This window comes from Tupaia chinensis, unplaced genomic scaffold (genome assembly GCF_000334495.1).
Source record: "Tupaia chinensis unplaced genomic scaffold, TupChi_1.0 Scaffold147554_1, whole genome shotgun sequence".
In the NCBI taxonomy this organism is placed as follows: Eukaryota; Metazoa; Chordata; class Mammalia; order Scandentia; family Tupaiidae; genus Tupaia; species Tupaia belangeri.
Genome location: NW_006207406.1, coordinates 1496258 through 1512888, shown reverse-complemented (window position 1 = coordinate 1512888; position 16631 = coordinate 1496258). Strand labels below are relative to the sequence as shown.

The 16631-nt window shown below is 42.3% G+C and overlaps 1 protein-coding gene across 7 annotated transcripts in view; it reads right to left on the bottom strand.

Annotated features, from left to right (window-relative positions):
* CAST (calpastatin) overlaps positions 1-14390 on the bottom strand; it is a 129633-nt gene extending 115243 nt beyond the window's left edge. For 3 of the 7 annotated variants that reach the window (XM_014584749.2, XM_027768836.1, XM_014584750.2), the window contains exons 1-2: positions 13500-13639; positions 194-256 (exon numbers count right to left, since the gene is read on the bottom strand). In XM_014584749.2, coding sequence (XP_014440235.1) covers positions 194-256; positions 13500-13529 — 93 coding nt within the window. In that variant the 5' untranslated portion in view covers positions 13530-13639. Of the gene's footprint in view, positions 1-193; positions 257-13499; positions 13640-14173 lie in introns of those variants that run through there. The other 4 variants (XM_014584751.2, XM_014584753.2, XM_014584754.2 and 1 more) reach the window with 3 other exon arrangements.
* Positions 14391-16631: the final 2241 nt, after the last annotated feature.

Genomic DNA, 16631 nt, shown 5'->3' with positions numbered 1-16631 from the left:
TCATACGGGAGTCCAATACCATTACCACTAGGTCACCTACTGGCCCCTCCACTTACACTCTTAGACCTTCGTTAAAATTAACATTTCCAATATTCCAGTAGGAACTCTTTGCTACATCATTATTCCACATTTCAAGACAGAACTCACAGTTTAAAAGCACAGGAAAATGAAAATCTAATGTTGTAGAAATTACCTCATCTGAGGCTTTCTTCTCTCCCGGCTTGGAAGGTGATCCACTGGTTTTCTCATTGACATGCTATACAAATGTAGGGGGGGAAAAAGTCAATGTTTAGTAAAATATACTGACACAAGATAATATTGACATTAATCCCCAAAACATAAATGCACAAATTCCAAAAGCAGGGGCACCTTTAATCTTCCACTTGAGAATGTTGATAATTTCATACCATTGTAGGTGGCTTTCAAAATCAGGAGATGCCACAAACATTCATTTGAGATCCAGAAAGTCAGTCTGTAATTAACCAGATGCAGAGCGGATGGTGATGCCAAGGCGGCATCTGGTCTCCTACAAAATGCCTCATGGAATTACAAAGCCCAAATTGCCAGCAAGGAGACATGTGGCTCATCACAGAGATGAAATCTATGAGGACTACGCAGTGTCTGACAGCGTACTTGCGTCTCAGTTCAGTGTGGACTCGAGTCCTCCACCACCTTCCCAGTCACCCATCCCTTCTGATGGCTCATGAGGATTCCCGAGAGTTCTCCCATGTTAGGACTCTCCATGTTAGGACTCACTGATGCAGAAAGAGAAAACCCGAAGGGGAAAGAACTGCATACCTCCTATTGACGGCTTTGGGATTTCATTATCCCATCTAGAAACAGGATTTTTTTTCTTAATGGTACCTTGGGGATAAATGCAAGCATTTTGATATGCTGTGTAAAAGCTTCGAGTTGCTTACATGCTCATTAGTTTCGGTAGTAAGATAAAATAAGCCATAAGTTTACTAGGCTTTTTTATTATTTTGAGAATTAAAGAAATGTATGCTATTGAAGGGTACAAAGAATTACTTCATCTCTTGCACACTCTGGGACATGCAAGAAAGTGGAAAGAGAGCCAGATATTTAAAAAAAAAAAAAAAGAAAAAAAAAAGGCTTAGGACCAGCAGTTGGCATAATGGTTATGTTGCTGGATTCCCATGCAGTCCACCGCAGTTCAAGTCTCAAAACGGTGGCTTAAACTCGCGCCGTGTAAGTGCGTGCCCAAGATCCCAAGAGGAGAATGGAGGAGAAGGGATTGCAGCGTGGCCATCCCTCCTGGGGGCTGATTTCTCGCTTTCTGTCTCTCTCTCTCTGTCTTTCTGATAAGCGCACGCGCCCTATAGCAAAAACCTCTAAAAAACAAAAATCAAAACAAAACAAAACAAAAAACAAAGGCTCGCCCTTGGATTCAATCCCAATCACCCTCAGCTAGTCCAAAATATAAAACACAATTATATTCCCTAAAGCAGAGTCACAACTTGGATATGTAAGTCAGTGAAATTATTTGGGTTAAGAAGAGTGATAATAATAGTAAGAGTCACAGTCATAACTTATATCGTTTTTTGTAATTTTCAAAGTCATTCTTATTTGATTAAAAAAATCCAATTTGGAAAAAATAGGCTAAGTGGTTTTATGGGGAGAAAAATAGTACAATAGTTATTTGGTGTTTTTCACAAAGACACATAACTAATAAATGGAAAAGATCACAAAGCAGGATTTCTGACTTAAAATCTGTTGTTTGCCACTCTGTACCATGCTGAATGAAATTAGATAATACTTTTTTATCAGTAGATATTATACTAAGAAAAATGGTAAATAGATACCAGAATACAGATTAAAATATTTCCTTACTAGTTCTCTGTGTAAACAACTAGCAATAAATCACGTTCATGAATGTAAAATTCTTCCCCACAAGAAATACTCTCATGGATTAGTAATTGCAATCCACCAAAAAAACAGCCAAGTCGCAATAGCCTGGTGGCTGAAATCCCCCACAAGGCTTGTTTTACCAACATGACCTCGTCAGGGGTCTGTTTGTCCATAGTTGAAGGCAATCATTTGAGTAATTATGCAATCTTAAAAAAAGGAATCATTTTAAATCCTACATATATCTGAAAAAAATATGGTACCTGATAAATTATACAATAACTGTTAAGAAAATGACTTGTAAAGGCCAGGCTGGGGAAAAAAGAGAGAATATTACTTGGCTCTGTTAAAGCAAATAGGGGACCATATGAAGTTGTTTCTATCATGTTTTTAGAGCCCTGTTTTATTTTCTTCAACAAAAATGAAAACAGGATTTAAAATACCAATTAAAGTTATTTTTTCAAGTGAAAGGTTTGAAAACATACTAGCTAAAATTAGTAACTGAAGAAACAGTGACACAAATAAATCACTTAGAATTATGGAAGCAAACACCAAAAGAAACAGAAAACAGGGTGATTAAGAATGAGATGATAGACTTTTTACTTTGAGACAGAACTAGTTAAGAGCGTCTCTAAATGTTTGACTTACAGGTAGCATGCCCTAAGGAGGTAAAGGAAGTTATCTTTAAACCTGAAGCCTTAGCAAGCAACTGAAACTTAACTTGGAGGTATTTCTTGTAATGACTTAAATCTCATCCCCTCAAAAAACAAACAAATCAAAATGAGCCTCAGTCAGCCAGCTGATTGGCTAGCTTTAGGAACTGCCCATCATAAACAGCCAGCTGATGATTGGCTAGCTCTAGGAACCTCCCACAGATCATAGCTACATAAAGCAAACTCCTAGCGGTGGCCCTTCAAGTACTTCCTTTCCTTCCGCATTCAGCCTATAAAGGCTCCTTACTCATGCTGCTGGCGCTGGGTTCTCTGAACACCTTCCAGTTTTCAGTGCTGCCCAATTCATGAATCATTCTTTGCTCAAATAAATGCTATACAAATGTATTTTATCTAAGTTTCTCTTTTAACATCTCTAAATGAATCATTCAACATTTGGAGATGGTATTAGATAAGGGCAGATCTGCAAATACAGATTGACCAAATCTGTTTCTTTCTAGAACTGGTCATTTTAGAACCTTAATATCACACTAATTTATTATCTACAATTCTGCACCTTTTTTTCCTATTAAATAAAGCAAGGATTAACAACAATATTTACTGTTTTACTGAGTGTTTACTGTTTCGAGTGCCTTATTGTCAAGAGGTGCTACTATTCTATTCTAAGATGAGAAAATTCACCCTCATTATGTGCAATGTTTCTATGCTAACCACATGGTTCCACTTTGCTTTCTGCTGATGAACCAATTATATAGCATGATTTATTACCTCACAGTAAATGTGTACACAGCCATTCCTTGCTTAAATATAGACACATAGATGGTTTCTTTAAAGTTTTTATAAAAAAATGTTTCCTGATGGATTTTAAAAGAGATCCCATTGCAATCCTCCAGATTAACCGGTATCATCAGTTACTTGTTTCCACTGAAACACTTAAAATCCAAACTATGTAGGTTCAAAACAATAGTTTGGAAGAAATATACATAATGAATGGTATATAAAATGCAGATAAAACAACTGAGGGTCTGAAAGGTGAAGTCCTCTTAGGTCATACCACTCAAGATTGTGGTCTACAGGCCAGAGACCAGGCTACGGTAGATCTAGTTAAAAACTAGCTGGGATCTTATGATTCTCCTCAAGAAAGTCCTCAGAGCAATTCAGTGCTCTAAAATGGAAATACTGGGGCCAGAGGTGGCACAGCACAGTGGTGAGACCGCTCGTAAGAGAAAGTTCCAAGTTTGGGTCTGGTGTGCACACCCATGATCTGGGGCTAGCTGAGACTAGGGATCAATCATAGCATGAAGACCCTGCTGGGGGTACTGGCTCTCCTCTTTTGCTCATGGAAGGAAGGAAAAAAGATACTTAAAGGAAAAGAACAAAACAAACCTCTACAATAGCCACAAGAAAAACAAAACAAAACAAACAAAACCTTTGTATTCTAAAACTGATTTGTCTTATAAAATTAATCAAACACACAATATTTATGAATGCTATTCTACCTTAGCAGCCGGAAAGAGAACCAAGACAGGAAGAATAGGTCAGGATGTCTGCCCCTAAGCAGTCAAGGATTCAATTGGGAGGATAAGGTCACAGAAGACAGGAAGCTAGCTGCATGGAGGTTAAGAATGAAAGATAGGAGGCCAACAGTGGTGTGGCGGTTAAGGTGGCGGGATCCCACAAGGCCCACAGTGTGGTTCGAGTTCCATCCTGGAAGCTTGAAAAGCCCCAAAATCCCAAGAGGGAAATGGAAGAAAGGGGAGTTCAGTGTGGTCATCCTCCCTGGGGGAAGGTGGGGAAGGGCTTTCTCTCCCCTCCCCCACCTCCCTGGCAATTGCACATGCCTAGTAGCAAAAAAATAAATAAATAAAAAAGATGAAGGTCAGAGGTTGTATGTACTACAGGAGTTTGGAGGTAGGGGGAATCAGATAAAGGGATTTCCTTTCTTCTCTCAAGAAGGCATAGTTTTCCAGACCGTTTTTAATCATGGCACCTTTACGTATTTGGCAAGTACAGTTGTACTTTGCCCTCATTCTAAGAGAAAGGGCTTACATCTTAAAATCTGCAATAGCAAACCCATAAATCTGCATGGAAATCAACAAGGACTATTGACAGAAGCAATAGAACTTGGGGCCTGAGCTCTCCCCCAGTGAACTGCTCCTAGTGCTGGGCTTTGGCTCTGCAGCACGGGGCACCTTCCTCGTTACCTAGACACACACACAGACAAGGGGGCATGTCACACAAAACAGGGTAAAACCAAACTAACTTCTGCACGTATTAACACAGAAAGAAGACAGAGAAGTAGATTCTGCAAGTCTAAGTCCAGCTATGAAAAGAGTGCCAAATTGGAGTGTGCCTCTGAAATGCCTCTGCTTTATTAAAGAAAAAAAAAGTATGAGGTTTCTCTCAGGGGACAGAAACATTCTACCATAAAATCGTGGTGATGATGGCACCACCACGTGCATATACTAAAGAATTTTGTATGCTTTAATGGGCGAAGTGAATAGTTTGTGAGCTGCATCTGAATAAAGTTGTTTAAAAAAAGAGTAAAGGTTATTTGAAAACTTGAAATTGCCTTCTTCAATGTGGAGGCAAGACCGTAAATATTTGCATGCCCAGGAACAGCTGTAGCAAAATCATGAAGCAATAAAAAGTTATCTCAATGCCCTCTGGACTTCCCTGGTGCACATACCTCAGCTCTCGCTCCGTCACATCATACACGGAGAAAGGCTTACTTCAGTGGGGGAAGGAGGACTCCTGAGGATTGCAAGTCTTCTGTTGGGTGGCCGGGAAAGTCATAACACGTTTTTTGCAAAGAAAAACAGAAAAATGCCTCATGACTTTCCCGACAACCTATAGTTAGCAGTGGGTCCCATCCTTCAGTGCATGTCACAGGCACCTGGAGAGCTTTTGGAAACACTTGTGCCAGAGCACAGGGATTTAAAATTTAGTTTGAATAAGGTAAGGCCTGCACATGAATATGTTTTTCTAAAATTCTCCAGTTGATTCTAATGTGCAACCAGGACTGGAACCTACTGGTTTTGAGGGGAGATTTGTGGGCACCACAATAGGAAGTAGAAGTTTCAGCTCCTCAAACCACCCCACTGAGTTGACATTGTTGGGGAGGTTCCCAGGGCTAGGCAGGCTGATGCAGCTCTGGGCGCTCCTGGGTAGACTCCTTTTTTTTTTTTTTTTAGAGATTTTGTTTGTTTGTTTGTTTTTTTTTTTTGTTTGTTTGTTTGTTTGTTTTATTTTTTTGTTATAGAGCACGTGCGCTAGCCAGAAAGACAGAGAGAGACAGAGAGACAGAAAGCGGAAAATCGCCCCCCAGGGGGGATGGTCACGCCGCAATCCCTTCTCCTCCATTTTCCTCTCGGGATCTTGGGCACGCACGCACACGCGCCCGGTGTGAGTTTAAGTCACCAGGTCCAGGACTCAAAGTGTGGTTTACTACATGGGAGTCCAGTGACATAGCCATTACGCTAACTGCTGGTCCCTGCTCCTGTGTAGACTCCTGACAGCTCAGTGAAGGAGCACAGTGCCCATGTTCACAACACCATTTCCCGTCTAATTCCGAGCTTTGCCCTATCTTTCTATTTGCACAGTAGTCTCAAACAAAGTAGCACTTTATCATATATTAATACTATCTTGCTTACTGATTATATCATGAACATATACCTTGCCTTCCCAACCCAACAGTAAGTTATAATTCTTTTTTTTTCTAGTCCTGTGTTACGACCATGATAAATACTCCTCAACTGAATGACTGCATTTCCACAAACCTTACTACGAAGTATTTCACTTTTTTCAGGGAAAAGAGGAGGAGGCTGGGACCAGCAAGTGATGTGGTGGTTAAGGTGCTGGACTCCCACACAGTCAACTGAGGTTTAAGCCCCAGCCCCTGCAGCTTGAAAAATCACTCCGGGCTCATAAGTGTGCATGCCTAAAATCCCGAGAGAAGAATGTTGGAGAAGGGATTATGGTGTGGCCATCCACCCTTGGGGGTGACTTTTCACTTTCCTTCTCACCGTTCTCGAGGCCGGATTGTGGCACAACAGTAAAATGCCACACTTTGCAAGGCAATTTTATATGAGAAGGCTTCCTGTTCAAGTCTGGCGACCTCCCTGGATGTGCCGGGCACACGCTTGGCCATACTCCATCTGGGGCTGGCTGAAAGCTGGGGGTAGGTTACAGTGTCAGGACCCTATTTGGGCTGTTTTCTCTTGGTCTGTCTCTCTCATTCACAGACAAAATACATAAATAAGGAAAGAAATTATTCTTGCATGTATTTTACTTGCTAAGTAAGATTATCCAGAAGGACCAAAATGTGAAGCTGGTTTTCCTTCACCTCAGCGTGCCTTGAGTGCAGCTCCTGGGCCCGTCTGCCAGATCCTCATCTCTTGGTCTCCCATAGGATCTTTGCTGGCTACACTTCTCTTGATGGATGGCCTCAAGCTGGGATTGGCCAATGGGAGTCCCTAGCAGGAGACTGGATGTTGTGTGTGGGTGCCATCCCCCACTTCTGTCTGCCTCTGGGTCTATCCAGTAGTGACTCCTAGAGGACAGGCCAGCTGTAGTTCCAGCTTCTGCAGGGTGACCTTGCTCCTTCCAGCAGCTTCCTATAATTTCTAATCTCGGGTTGCCCCACCTTCCACTGCGGGCTTTTCAGCCTCTGGTAGCTACCCAGGTAGCCAACTCCCTATATTGCATCTTATTTTAAATACTCAGAATTATTTCTGTCTCATGGTTGACTATGACACACTCTGAAAGGATAGAAAGAGCATCATGCTTTGGAAGGCTATGTGACCTTGGGCAAGTAATTTAACCTTTTTGTTTTTCCTCATAAAATAGAGCTAGTGGTACCTAACCTAGGCGAGGGCATACATATGAAAAGAGCTGATGTTAACGAGGAGCTTGGCCCATTGTCTAGCTCATTTTAAGAATTTAATCAAAGCACTTCCCTTCCCCAGCCTTAATCTTATTGTGGAGAATTATGAGAAGGTGAAATGAATATAAGAAGTAAGCAAAAGTTTGAGGGTTTCATTTTCTCAGGCTATAAACATTAGAGCAGAAGAATTGAGCTTTTTTGCTTTCCTTAAAGTGCAAAGGAACCAGGATCACTTGGTAAGTTTTTGTTGAGTATACTTTGTCTCTCCCATGACGGTAATGCAGATTGCACCTGGGAAATAAACTACAGAGGTACCAGGGAATTTGTTTTCACAACGATCTATAGCAAGTTGGTACTTTCCATGCTTTAAAATGTTTTAGAAGGGTGTGTGTATGTGTGTGGGCATGGGGTTGGATAAATAAAAACAAGATTGGCACAATGCTGACAAGGACTGATCCTAGGTGGGGTATAGGAGGAGCTACATTCTTTTCTGTTTTGTGTATGGGTAAAAATTTTCCTAATAAGAAATTTGGAAAAATTTAGAATCCCTTTATCTCAAGAGTGTTTTCCTAGAGTCACCCAAAGGCAAAATCTTAGCTGTTTTATTTAGTTTTAATACTAAGTATTATTTTATTACTACTCAATTCTAAGTATTAATGCTAGTACTAAATATTTACTAGTATCGTTTACTACTAAGTAAATACTAAGTTTCAAAATCCCACATTCATAGAGAAGGCTTATGTGAGAGTCAGGGTTTAAAAAAAAAAAAATCCAAAAACAAACAAAAAAGACCAAAAAACCAAAAACCAAACAAAACAGTGAGTGCCCACTATGAGCTAGGTCCTGTAGGGGTGGAATTATCAAAGTGTAAAAGAATCAAAGGCCTGGTTTTCTGTATATGATACCTTTCTGCTCCTCCAAATACATTTGTTATCAAATAATAAATTACAGGAATAACTTTCTGTGTAATTTTCATGTAAAACGAGATCTGCACTAAGGATGAACTACATAGCTATAATTCTGAAATCCCTGTTTCCTTGAATCCCAAAGGTGTTTTTCCATAGTATGTTAAGATTCTAGTAGGCAAGCAAAGGTGACACTGAAAAGGCACACACTATTTTTTTGTTTTGGTCCAATTTTCAGAGACAGCATTGATTACCTACCTGCCATAGATTGGCTTCTGGGATCTACCTGCAGTAAGACTTTTTGCATTTTGCCTAAATCAAAATTCCATTTGACTGAGAATTTAAACAGATACTTTCTTGTCATGGTAGTAGTCACTAGGGTGTACTTATAGCTTTATCTATGAAAAAGACAAGAGAAGACCAGGCATGGACCATCTGCCCAGTTTGGGGTACACAGTCCTCCACTCTGCATGGAACCTGACACACAGTAGGTGATCAATAAATAACTGAGAATATCTTTGCCTTTTATCAATTAGTTCTTGTGTGCTATGAGTTGTCCATTGTCAAAATGAATTCCATACATTTTCAGGAAACTAACCGTAGACCTGTTTTCCCCCTTAGCTAACTGACTCTCCCATCTGAGGAGGTAAGTTGCATAGTGTAATAGTGTTTACAGGATGGAGTTGTTTTTCACTTTTTTTAACTGGAGGGCATAAGATATACTCTTATTGATTTACCTGTTATACTTTCAAAAAACTTTATAGTAGCTGTAATGCTTTCTGGGTACGTTTTCATGAAAATAAAATGAAACAACACAAAGAACTGAATTATATGAGGGTTCTTTAAAAAGTTCAAATAAAATGTGTATGATGTAAAAACTACTCATATTTTGTTCCAAAATAAACTCGTATTTTTTTTTTTGAGAGGTTTTTGCCATAGGCTGCGTGAGCTCGCCAGACAGACAGAGAGAGACAGAGAGACAGAAAGCGATAAATCACCCCCTAGGGAGGATGGCCACACCGCAATCCCTTCTCCTCCATTCTCCTCTCGGGATCTTGGGCACGCATGCACACACGTCCGGCTTGAGTTTTAAGCCACTGGGTCCAGGACTCAAACTGCAGTCGACTACATGGGAGTCTAGCGACATAGCCATTACGCTAACTGCTGGTCCCATAAACTCGTATTTTAATTCCAAGTTTCTACAAACTTTTAAAGTCTCCTCACAGTATCACATTAGTGGTATATTTACATTAAAAATTTCAATACCCAGGGACCAGCAGTTAGTGTAATGGCTATGCCACTGGACTCCCATGTAGTCCCAGACCCGGTCGGTGGCTTAAACTCACACCGGGGGCATGTGCGTGCATGCCCAAGATCCTGAGAGGGGAATGGAGGAGAAAGGATTATGGTGTGGCCATCCCCCCTGGGGGGTGATTTCTTGCTTTCTGGCGAGTGAACACGCCCTATAGCAAAAACCTTCCCCCCTCAAAAAGAAAAATTTCTATATCAAAAAAAAAAAAAAAAAGCTTGCTTCCAGCAGTCTTGTATCTACTGAGACAATCTCCTCACAACTAATTACCTACCTATCTGCCTAGAAAGCTCCAACAACCACTCACAGTTTCCACTGGAAGAGTTCTACATCATTCTTTAAAAAGCACTTGTAGGATGTAATTAACTTTCTGGGAAGTGTCAAAACTCTCTAAGCAACAATATCATTGGATGGTATTCTTAGTTTGAAAACTTATATGTAATGGGAAACAAACTAAGCCAGGGATCGCCAGCCAAAAGAGGAAAGCTACATTTGACCTCTATTTTCTTTCTCTTTCTTTCCTTCTTTCTCTCTTTTTTTCTTTCTTTCGTTCTTTCATTTTCTTTTATATATTCAATCACATTATTATTTGGTTTACAGAATGGATATTTCGACAGGTGAACATTTCTCCCTAGTACAGTTGATAAAGCTACAAAAGATCTTCAACAGATAATACCACATTCCTTCGTGCCATTAATGTTTTGCCTCCCTATTTTTCTTCTAAATGTCCTTCCTCAGACCCTCAAAAATATGGAATGCTTCAGGAAAGACCTCTGTTTTCTACTGACCTGAAGACTGCCCCCTTTTGGCAGGCTCAGTAACTTTGCTTTCTTTACTATTACAGTTCACTGCAGTCAAGTGGAGTGCCTGCCATGGAAGACTTGTGACTCTTCCCAGGCTGGCTGCAATGAGGGGACCTCCCAAATGATGGGGTTCCTTCATCATGCTTTAACTGATCCATGGGGCTAATTAGGCTAAGAAACACCTTTAATTAGCATGGCCTAATAGAATTAGCTTATGAGTCAGGAAGGTGATTACTGATGAGAGTCAAAATTTATTCTCCTTCATGTTTGATCATTACCATGTTCATTAGATGTTCTCCAAATCAAGCTTTTTAAATGTTGTATGTGTGTGTTCCCTACAACTATATGATTTTTCAAAAAGAAGTGCAATACTATGGATGGTATTCAGTATGGGAATATATAGTGTAATCGTTCTTATTTTTTTAAATTGACAGTGGACATGCACACTTACCAAAGAGACATGGAAAGACACAGAGAGAGGGAAAATGTATTTCCCAATGGGGCGTGATCACGCTGCAATCCCTTCTCCTCCATTTCTATATCCTCTTGGAATTCAGGGCACACATGCATATGTAATTGGCATGTTCTTCCATCACTGGGGCTAGGATCTGAACTGAAGTTGGCCATGTGGGATCCATTTCCCTCAACCATTAGGCAACCAGGCTGACTTCAACACTGCAATGTTTCACAGACTGGTTTTACAGGTCATGTTCTTAAACTTTTTAAAATTAAAATTATTTTTCATTCTGCCTAAATTTTGACATAGTGGTCATTCACAACATTTTTCAGTAGTTAAGGATCCCAGTAAAGATACTTTAATTTTAGAACTTACCAGAAGTATTCTGAGGTGTATGTGTGTGTATCTTTATGTGTATATGTGGGCACTAATAGTCTATAGATATATAGACACAAAAATTGACATAAACCTATATGTATATTATATACACATACATGCATTATATATAAAATATAAGTATATATACATACAGCATTATTGCATATGTGTATTTATATTACATATATATGTGTATATATATAACATATACATATATGTTATGAACAAGTTGTTCCATAGACCTTTGGGGGATTTATGGGTGGGCTTCTGGAAAATTGCTGGACTCCTTGACATTGTATGAAAAATTACATTTGAGTATATGTTTATGTATTTTATTGTGGGAAAATGGTCTATAACTTGGTTTTGGTTCTCAAAATATTCCATCACCTACCCATCACTAAAAAAAAAATAAAATAAAATAGGAACCTATGATCTAGAACTGTACTGTTTAATACTATAGCCACTGGTCACTTGACAAACACCTGAAATTTGGGAATTGTGAAATAAAATGTGTTGTGAGTGCAAAATACACACTGAATTTTGAAGAGTTAATATGAAAAAAGGAATGTGGAATATCTCAATGGTTTGTACACTGACCACACATTGAAATCCTAATATATGGGATAAATAAAAACTATTATTAGCACTAATTTAAACCTTTGCTTTTTTGCTTCTGTTAAAATGGCTACTAGAAAATTTACAGCTGCATATGTAGCTCATACTGTATTTCCATGGGACAACACTGTTCTAGGAAAAAAGCTTGATCACAGGCATATTGCTGATTCTAGGTGGTCCCTACTAGAAAAAAGGTGTTCTAGTTCCAAGATTGGGGTCTAGGAGAGCTTTAGCAAAAATGTCGGACTATGCCTAAACATAGCAAGGTTAAAAGCATAGATTTAAACTATTTTCATCCAGTCATCTTGCATAATTTCCTCTAGTGAATCATGAGTTTGGAAAAAGAAGTCTGATGTCAACTTTGAACCACTATCGTCCATATTTACAGATAATCCACATGGGCGTTTTGATAACAACTTTGGGACGATAATGACTCAAAGCAAACTTTTGCTTTTAGCACATCAATAAAATGCTACCTTTGTAAAGCCTAGAAAATGTGGCAAAAAACATTCTTTAAGAAATATGACAAGGAAAATTGGAATTCCCAGTCATTAAAAGTAAATTATATAGCGTCTTGCTTTATTAACCTAATGAGTGCTCCCCAAACCTTATGTAGTACATATCAGCCCTATTTTACAGATTGGAAACAGGTTCAAAAAAACTCTTTGCCATTTCAAAAGAACTCTAAGTTGTTCTTCACTGACTACTTGGAGGCACACAGTAGGTGCTCAATAAATGTCCCATGCCTGTTAAGTATAATAACAGTTCCAATTCCAACACAAGGTTTCCAGTTCCGAGGAGCGATTACATCTTTGTTTTCCCAAAAACAATGTTGGGAGAGAGCTGTACCCAACTCAATTTTTTTGCAATTCTCATCATAAGTTAATGAGACATAAATATTTTGACTATGTCAACAAAACTTTCTATATTTTTTTTAAAAAAGCAGTCTAATATTAATCACACTTCCTGGTTCCAAAACATTACAAGTGCCAACTTGACTGGATATCACACCCGTTGGTAAGCCAGATACAACGCACTAAACAGCACATCTGTGTCCAGCAGTCAACGTAACAAAGTACAGGCCCATCTCTCTCTCCCTCTCTCTCCCCACACAACCCCTGGATTTCAGCTGCTTCCTCTCCTGGGTGTTTTGGGCTTTCTCCTTGCCCGACATCCTCGCTGCCTTTTCTTGGCGTTGGAGAATGAGCGCCCAACTTTCCTCTAAAAGTTTGGAGCTCCACTTAGTACTTAAAAACAAACGCTAGATCTGAGCTCTTGCGAGTTTGCTTTGGAGTTCATCCAGAAACCTGCCCCAGGGGCTTGATCCCTCCAGCAACAATTCCTGTACATGCACTTGTGAGCAGGAGCTGAGCCTGGTGCATCTGGTCGCACTGACTGGCACGCCTGGGCGCGCTCGCACATACCACAGGAGGGTGAGTCCTCGGTCTCTCTGGGAGCCGAACCCGGGTGTCTGCAAGGAGGTTTGAACTCGGCCCCCACCCCTTCCCAGCCAAGCCTCAGACAATACTTCGTTCGCACGCCCCAAAGGGCAAAGCAAAGCAAACGCAGTCCCTTCCTGGTCCTGCTCAGGCATGAGCGCTCCTATTTACCGTCTTGTACCACCAGCTCGCGAATGCCATGGCGAAAGGGAGCTGGGTCGGATCCGCGCAGGTACGACCCGGAGAAGGTGCGAGGTGCAGTGCTGGGGGCGTTGGGCTCACGCTCTGCCTGCCTGGGACCTGGATGGCACCGAGTTCTGCTCATCTCGCGCTGCCAGGTGGGCGGGCACGTGGAGGCGGGGCTCTTCTCAGTCCCCGCCCCCACCAACCTTGTCCCACCCTTCGTTATTAGGCTCCGGGCTAGTTGGAGAAGAGGTGACATTTCTGCTGGCAGCCACGCCCTGCGGCCAACTTCACTCTGGACGCTGGATCTCTCCGTCCAGTGAAACGACCCTGTTCATCCTCCGGGTCCTGGATGAGCTCTGTCCCCGCTTTGGCGCACCTTCGTTTCACCCATTTCTCACTCCAACTTTTCTCGACGTCCTCCCCTTCCCCTATCTGGCTCGCGCCACGCCCAGAGCACTTGACCCAGGCCCCGGAATCCCCTGTCACCTAGGGCCACCTGCCTGGCAGCAAGCACTGATCCCGGAGTCCTTTCCCGGCCCGAGAGGTGCGCACGGGACAGTCTGGGCCGGCCCGGCAACGCCCAGAAAGGCAGCCCGAGGCTCCAGGACGAGGGTCCCTCTGTCGCCCAGCCCTGCGGCTTGGCTTGGAATGCCACTCACCTCCTGGGTGTGGCGGGCAGCTGCGCGCCGGGGCCGCGGGGAGGCGGCGGGCTTCTGGCCCGGCTGGGACAGGGTGAGGCCGCTGCGGGCGCTGCCTCCGGGAAGGCACAGCCGAGACTGGAGGGGAGGCCGGGGCGGGGAGCACTGGGAGGGAGGAAAGGAGGGGGCAGCCAAGGGGCCAACGGGAGAGCCCGTGAGGCAGCTTTTCCGACCCAACCCCAAGCCTGCGCCGGGGCTCCCCCTCGCCTGGCAGGGCCCTCCCCTTCCTGCCCGCTGTTTGCTGCAGCCCCTGCGTAGCTGTCCCGGGCTTCCAGCCTGAAACTTGATACCCTCAGCCCAATCTGCACCCAAAGGTCTTCCCCGGCCCCCAGGACCGTTCGGTTTCTCGTGGGTCAGAAAGAGGGGGTGCTAGAGGTTTGCAGGGTTCCTGCTTCGGCCTGCCCAGGCGTATTTTGCGGTTGTGCAACGGGAGAGCGGACCGGGCGTGGCCCATTTAAGCCTCGACCCTGCCCCCTAAGAATCTAAAGAATTAGCCACTTTTTCTGCAGTTTGCCCTGGTTTAGCTGAGAGACTATATTAACTCAAATCTGGCCCAAGCCTGAACTGTCCAGATAAGGAAGCAGATCACAAAAACAAATTGGTTCGTGCATACAGCCGCCCGTGTATGTTTTCGGTCATTTTGCCTTTTCTCTTTTTTTTAAGCAATTTTGAAAGTTTTCTACCGGTTTATGGGGAGGAAGAAGCAGGTTCCAATGTAACCAGACAGCCTGTCTTAAGCTTGAGCTTCCCAATAGCCTTTCTGCAGTCCAGCGGGTTTTGCTTCTGAGGTTGGATTGCTTTTGTCTTGGGCTCATCTTAAATAGCACTTCCTGGTTTGGGGCTGCAAGTGAAATACAGAAAAAACGCTCATCTGGAGTGACTGTCAGCATGAGGTTGCTGCCGGCTCATGATCAGACTCGACAGAAAAACCTGTCACCCTGCAATAGTATTGTCATTTGGGGACTTTGGGTCACCACTCAGAGATGACGTGGTTTTGACAGTTGATCAGAGAGGGAAGTTAGGCTATTGGAGACATGTCATGCTGTCTAGAGCCTGGCAGAAAGGATTTCTAGTCCCTCCCCAACCCCCTGAATTTTAGGGGTCTGACTCCTTTCCTCAAGGGATAGCTAGCAACATTCTTTCTTGGGGCAGAGGGCTGGGCTGGATAAGGCATGCATGCCTTTCATTTTAAAGATTCTGCATGTTGTCTATGTGCTTCATCCAACAGGCTGCAGTACAGGAACTTATGTATAAAAATGAAACGAGTTGGATATGAGGATTATGTCTTTTCAGAAAAATTGATTGGTCACACCATTTACATTCAGGATGGGGGGAAATATGTCATAAGATGGAAAAAAATATTCTTGCGGTGGTGTCCAAACCACTCAGTAATTTAAACAAACATGAACGCTAAAAGGGTGAGGTGCTAGGAGCGCCTCCTCCTCAGGCCCCATCCCAGGAAGGGGCACATTTTCTAAACAAGAAGGGTAGATGACCCAGGGTCACGGGTTTAGATCCCTAGAGTACATTATCCGAACTTGGGAAAAGGAATGGTTCCCATTAAGCTGGTGACAGTAAAGCCAGATCTTTTCTAACAGGATACATAAAAATGTTGTGTTTCTTGGGAATCTTCTATGTAAAGCACTGTGAAAGGAATAGTAGAGGAAGAGATATAAAGATAAAAATGCACAATTCTTGCCCTCCTAGGACTTACGGTCTAGCTGGAGTCTTAGGGTATTTTAACAAGTGATCATTTGGGTGACATTGAAAGAACCACAGTGTGTGACACAGTATGAATGCTCTGCAGGAATTGGTGCACAGGTGCGCTGTTGATTATAGGGTGGGAAAGGGCTTGAGCAGACACTGGGATGTGCCCAGAAGGGGTGGGGGCATCTCGGGAGATGAAGAGGAACCCACTCACCCTAGTGGAGCTAAGGGTTCACTGCAGGTGTAGTTAATCCGTTCCTCAACCCATTCTTTCTAGCAGCCACTCTATCTGCTTGATCCATTCCATATCTAAATCTCTAACTGGTAATGGCACTGATCTTCAGGCTTTGCTTAAGGGTCCAAATGAACATGAGTAGAACAGTCGCTAAGCAGCGCATTACTGGTTATTAGTAAAGAAAGGTTTCAAAGATGTCTAGGAAGGAAGTCAAGGAGTTGAGGAAGTGTTTTCACTTTCTCTTGTAGTCAGAGAGAAGTTACTGGAACTTTGATTGGACTAGTATTGGGGATCTTGGGAAAGCTCCCTTTAAATATATACAACTTTCACTTCGGTGTTGTTTGCATTTCTTGTAAACATTTATTCCTTTATTTACCCAGTAACAGATATCTGGGTTGGGAAGGTACCAGAGAATACCCACATTCCAGGAGGAGAGACAGCCAAGCAAATGTAGTCACTCACACAGTCATAGCATAG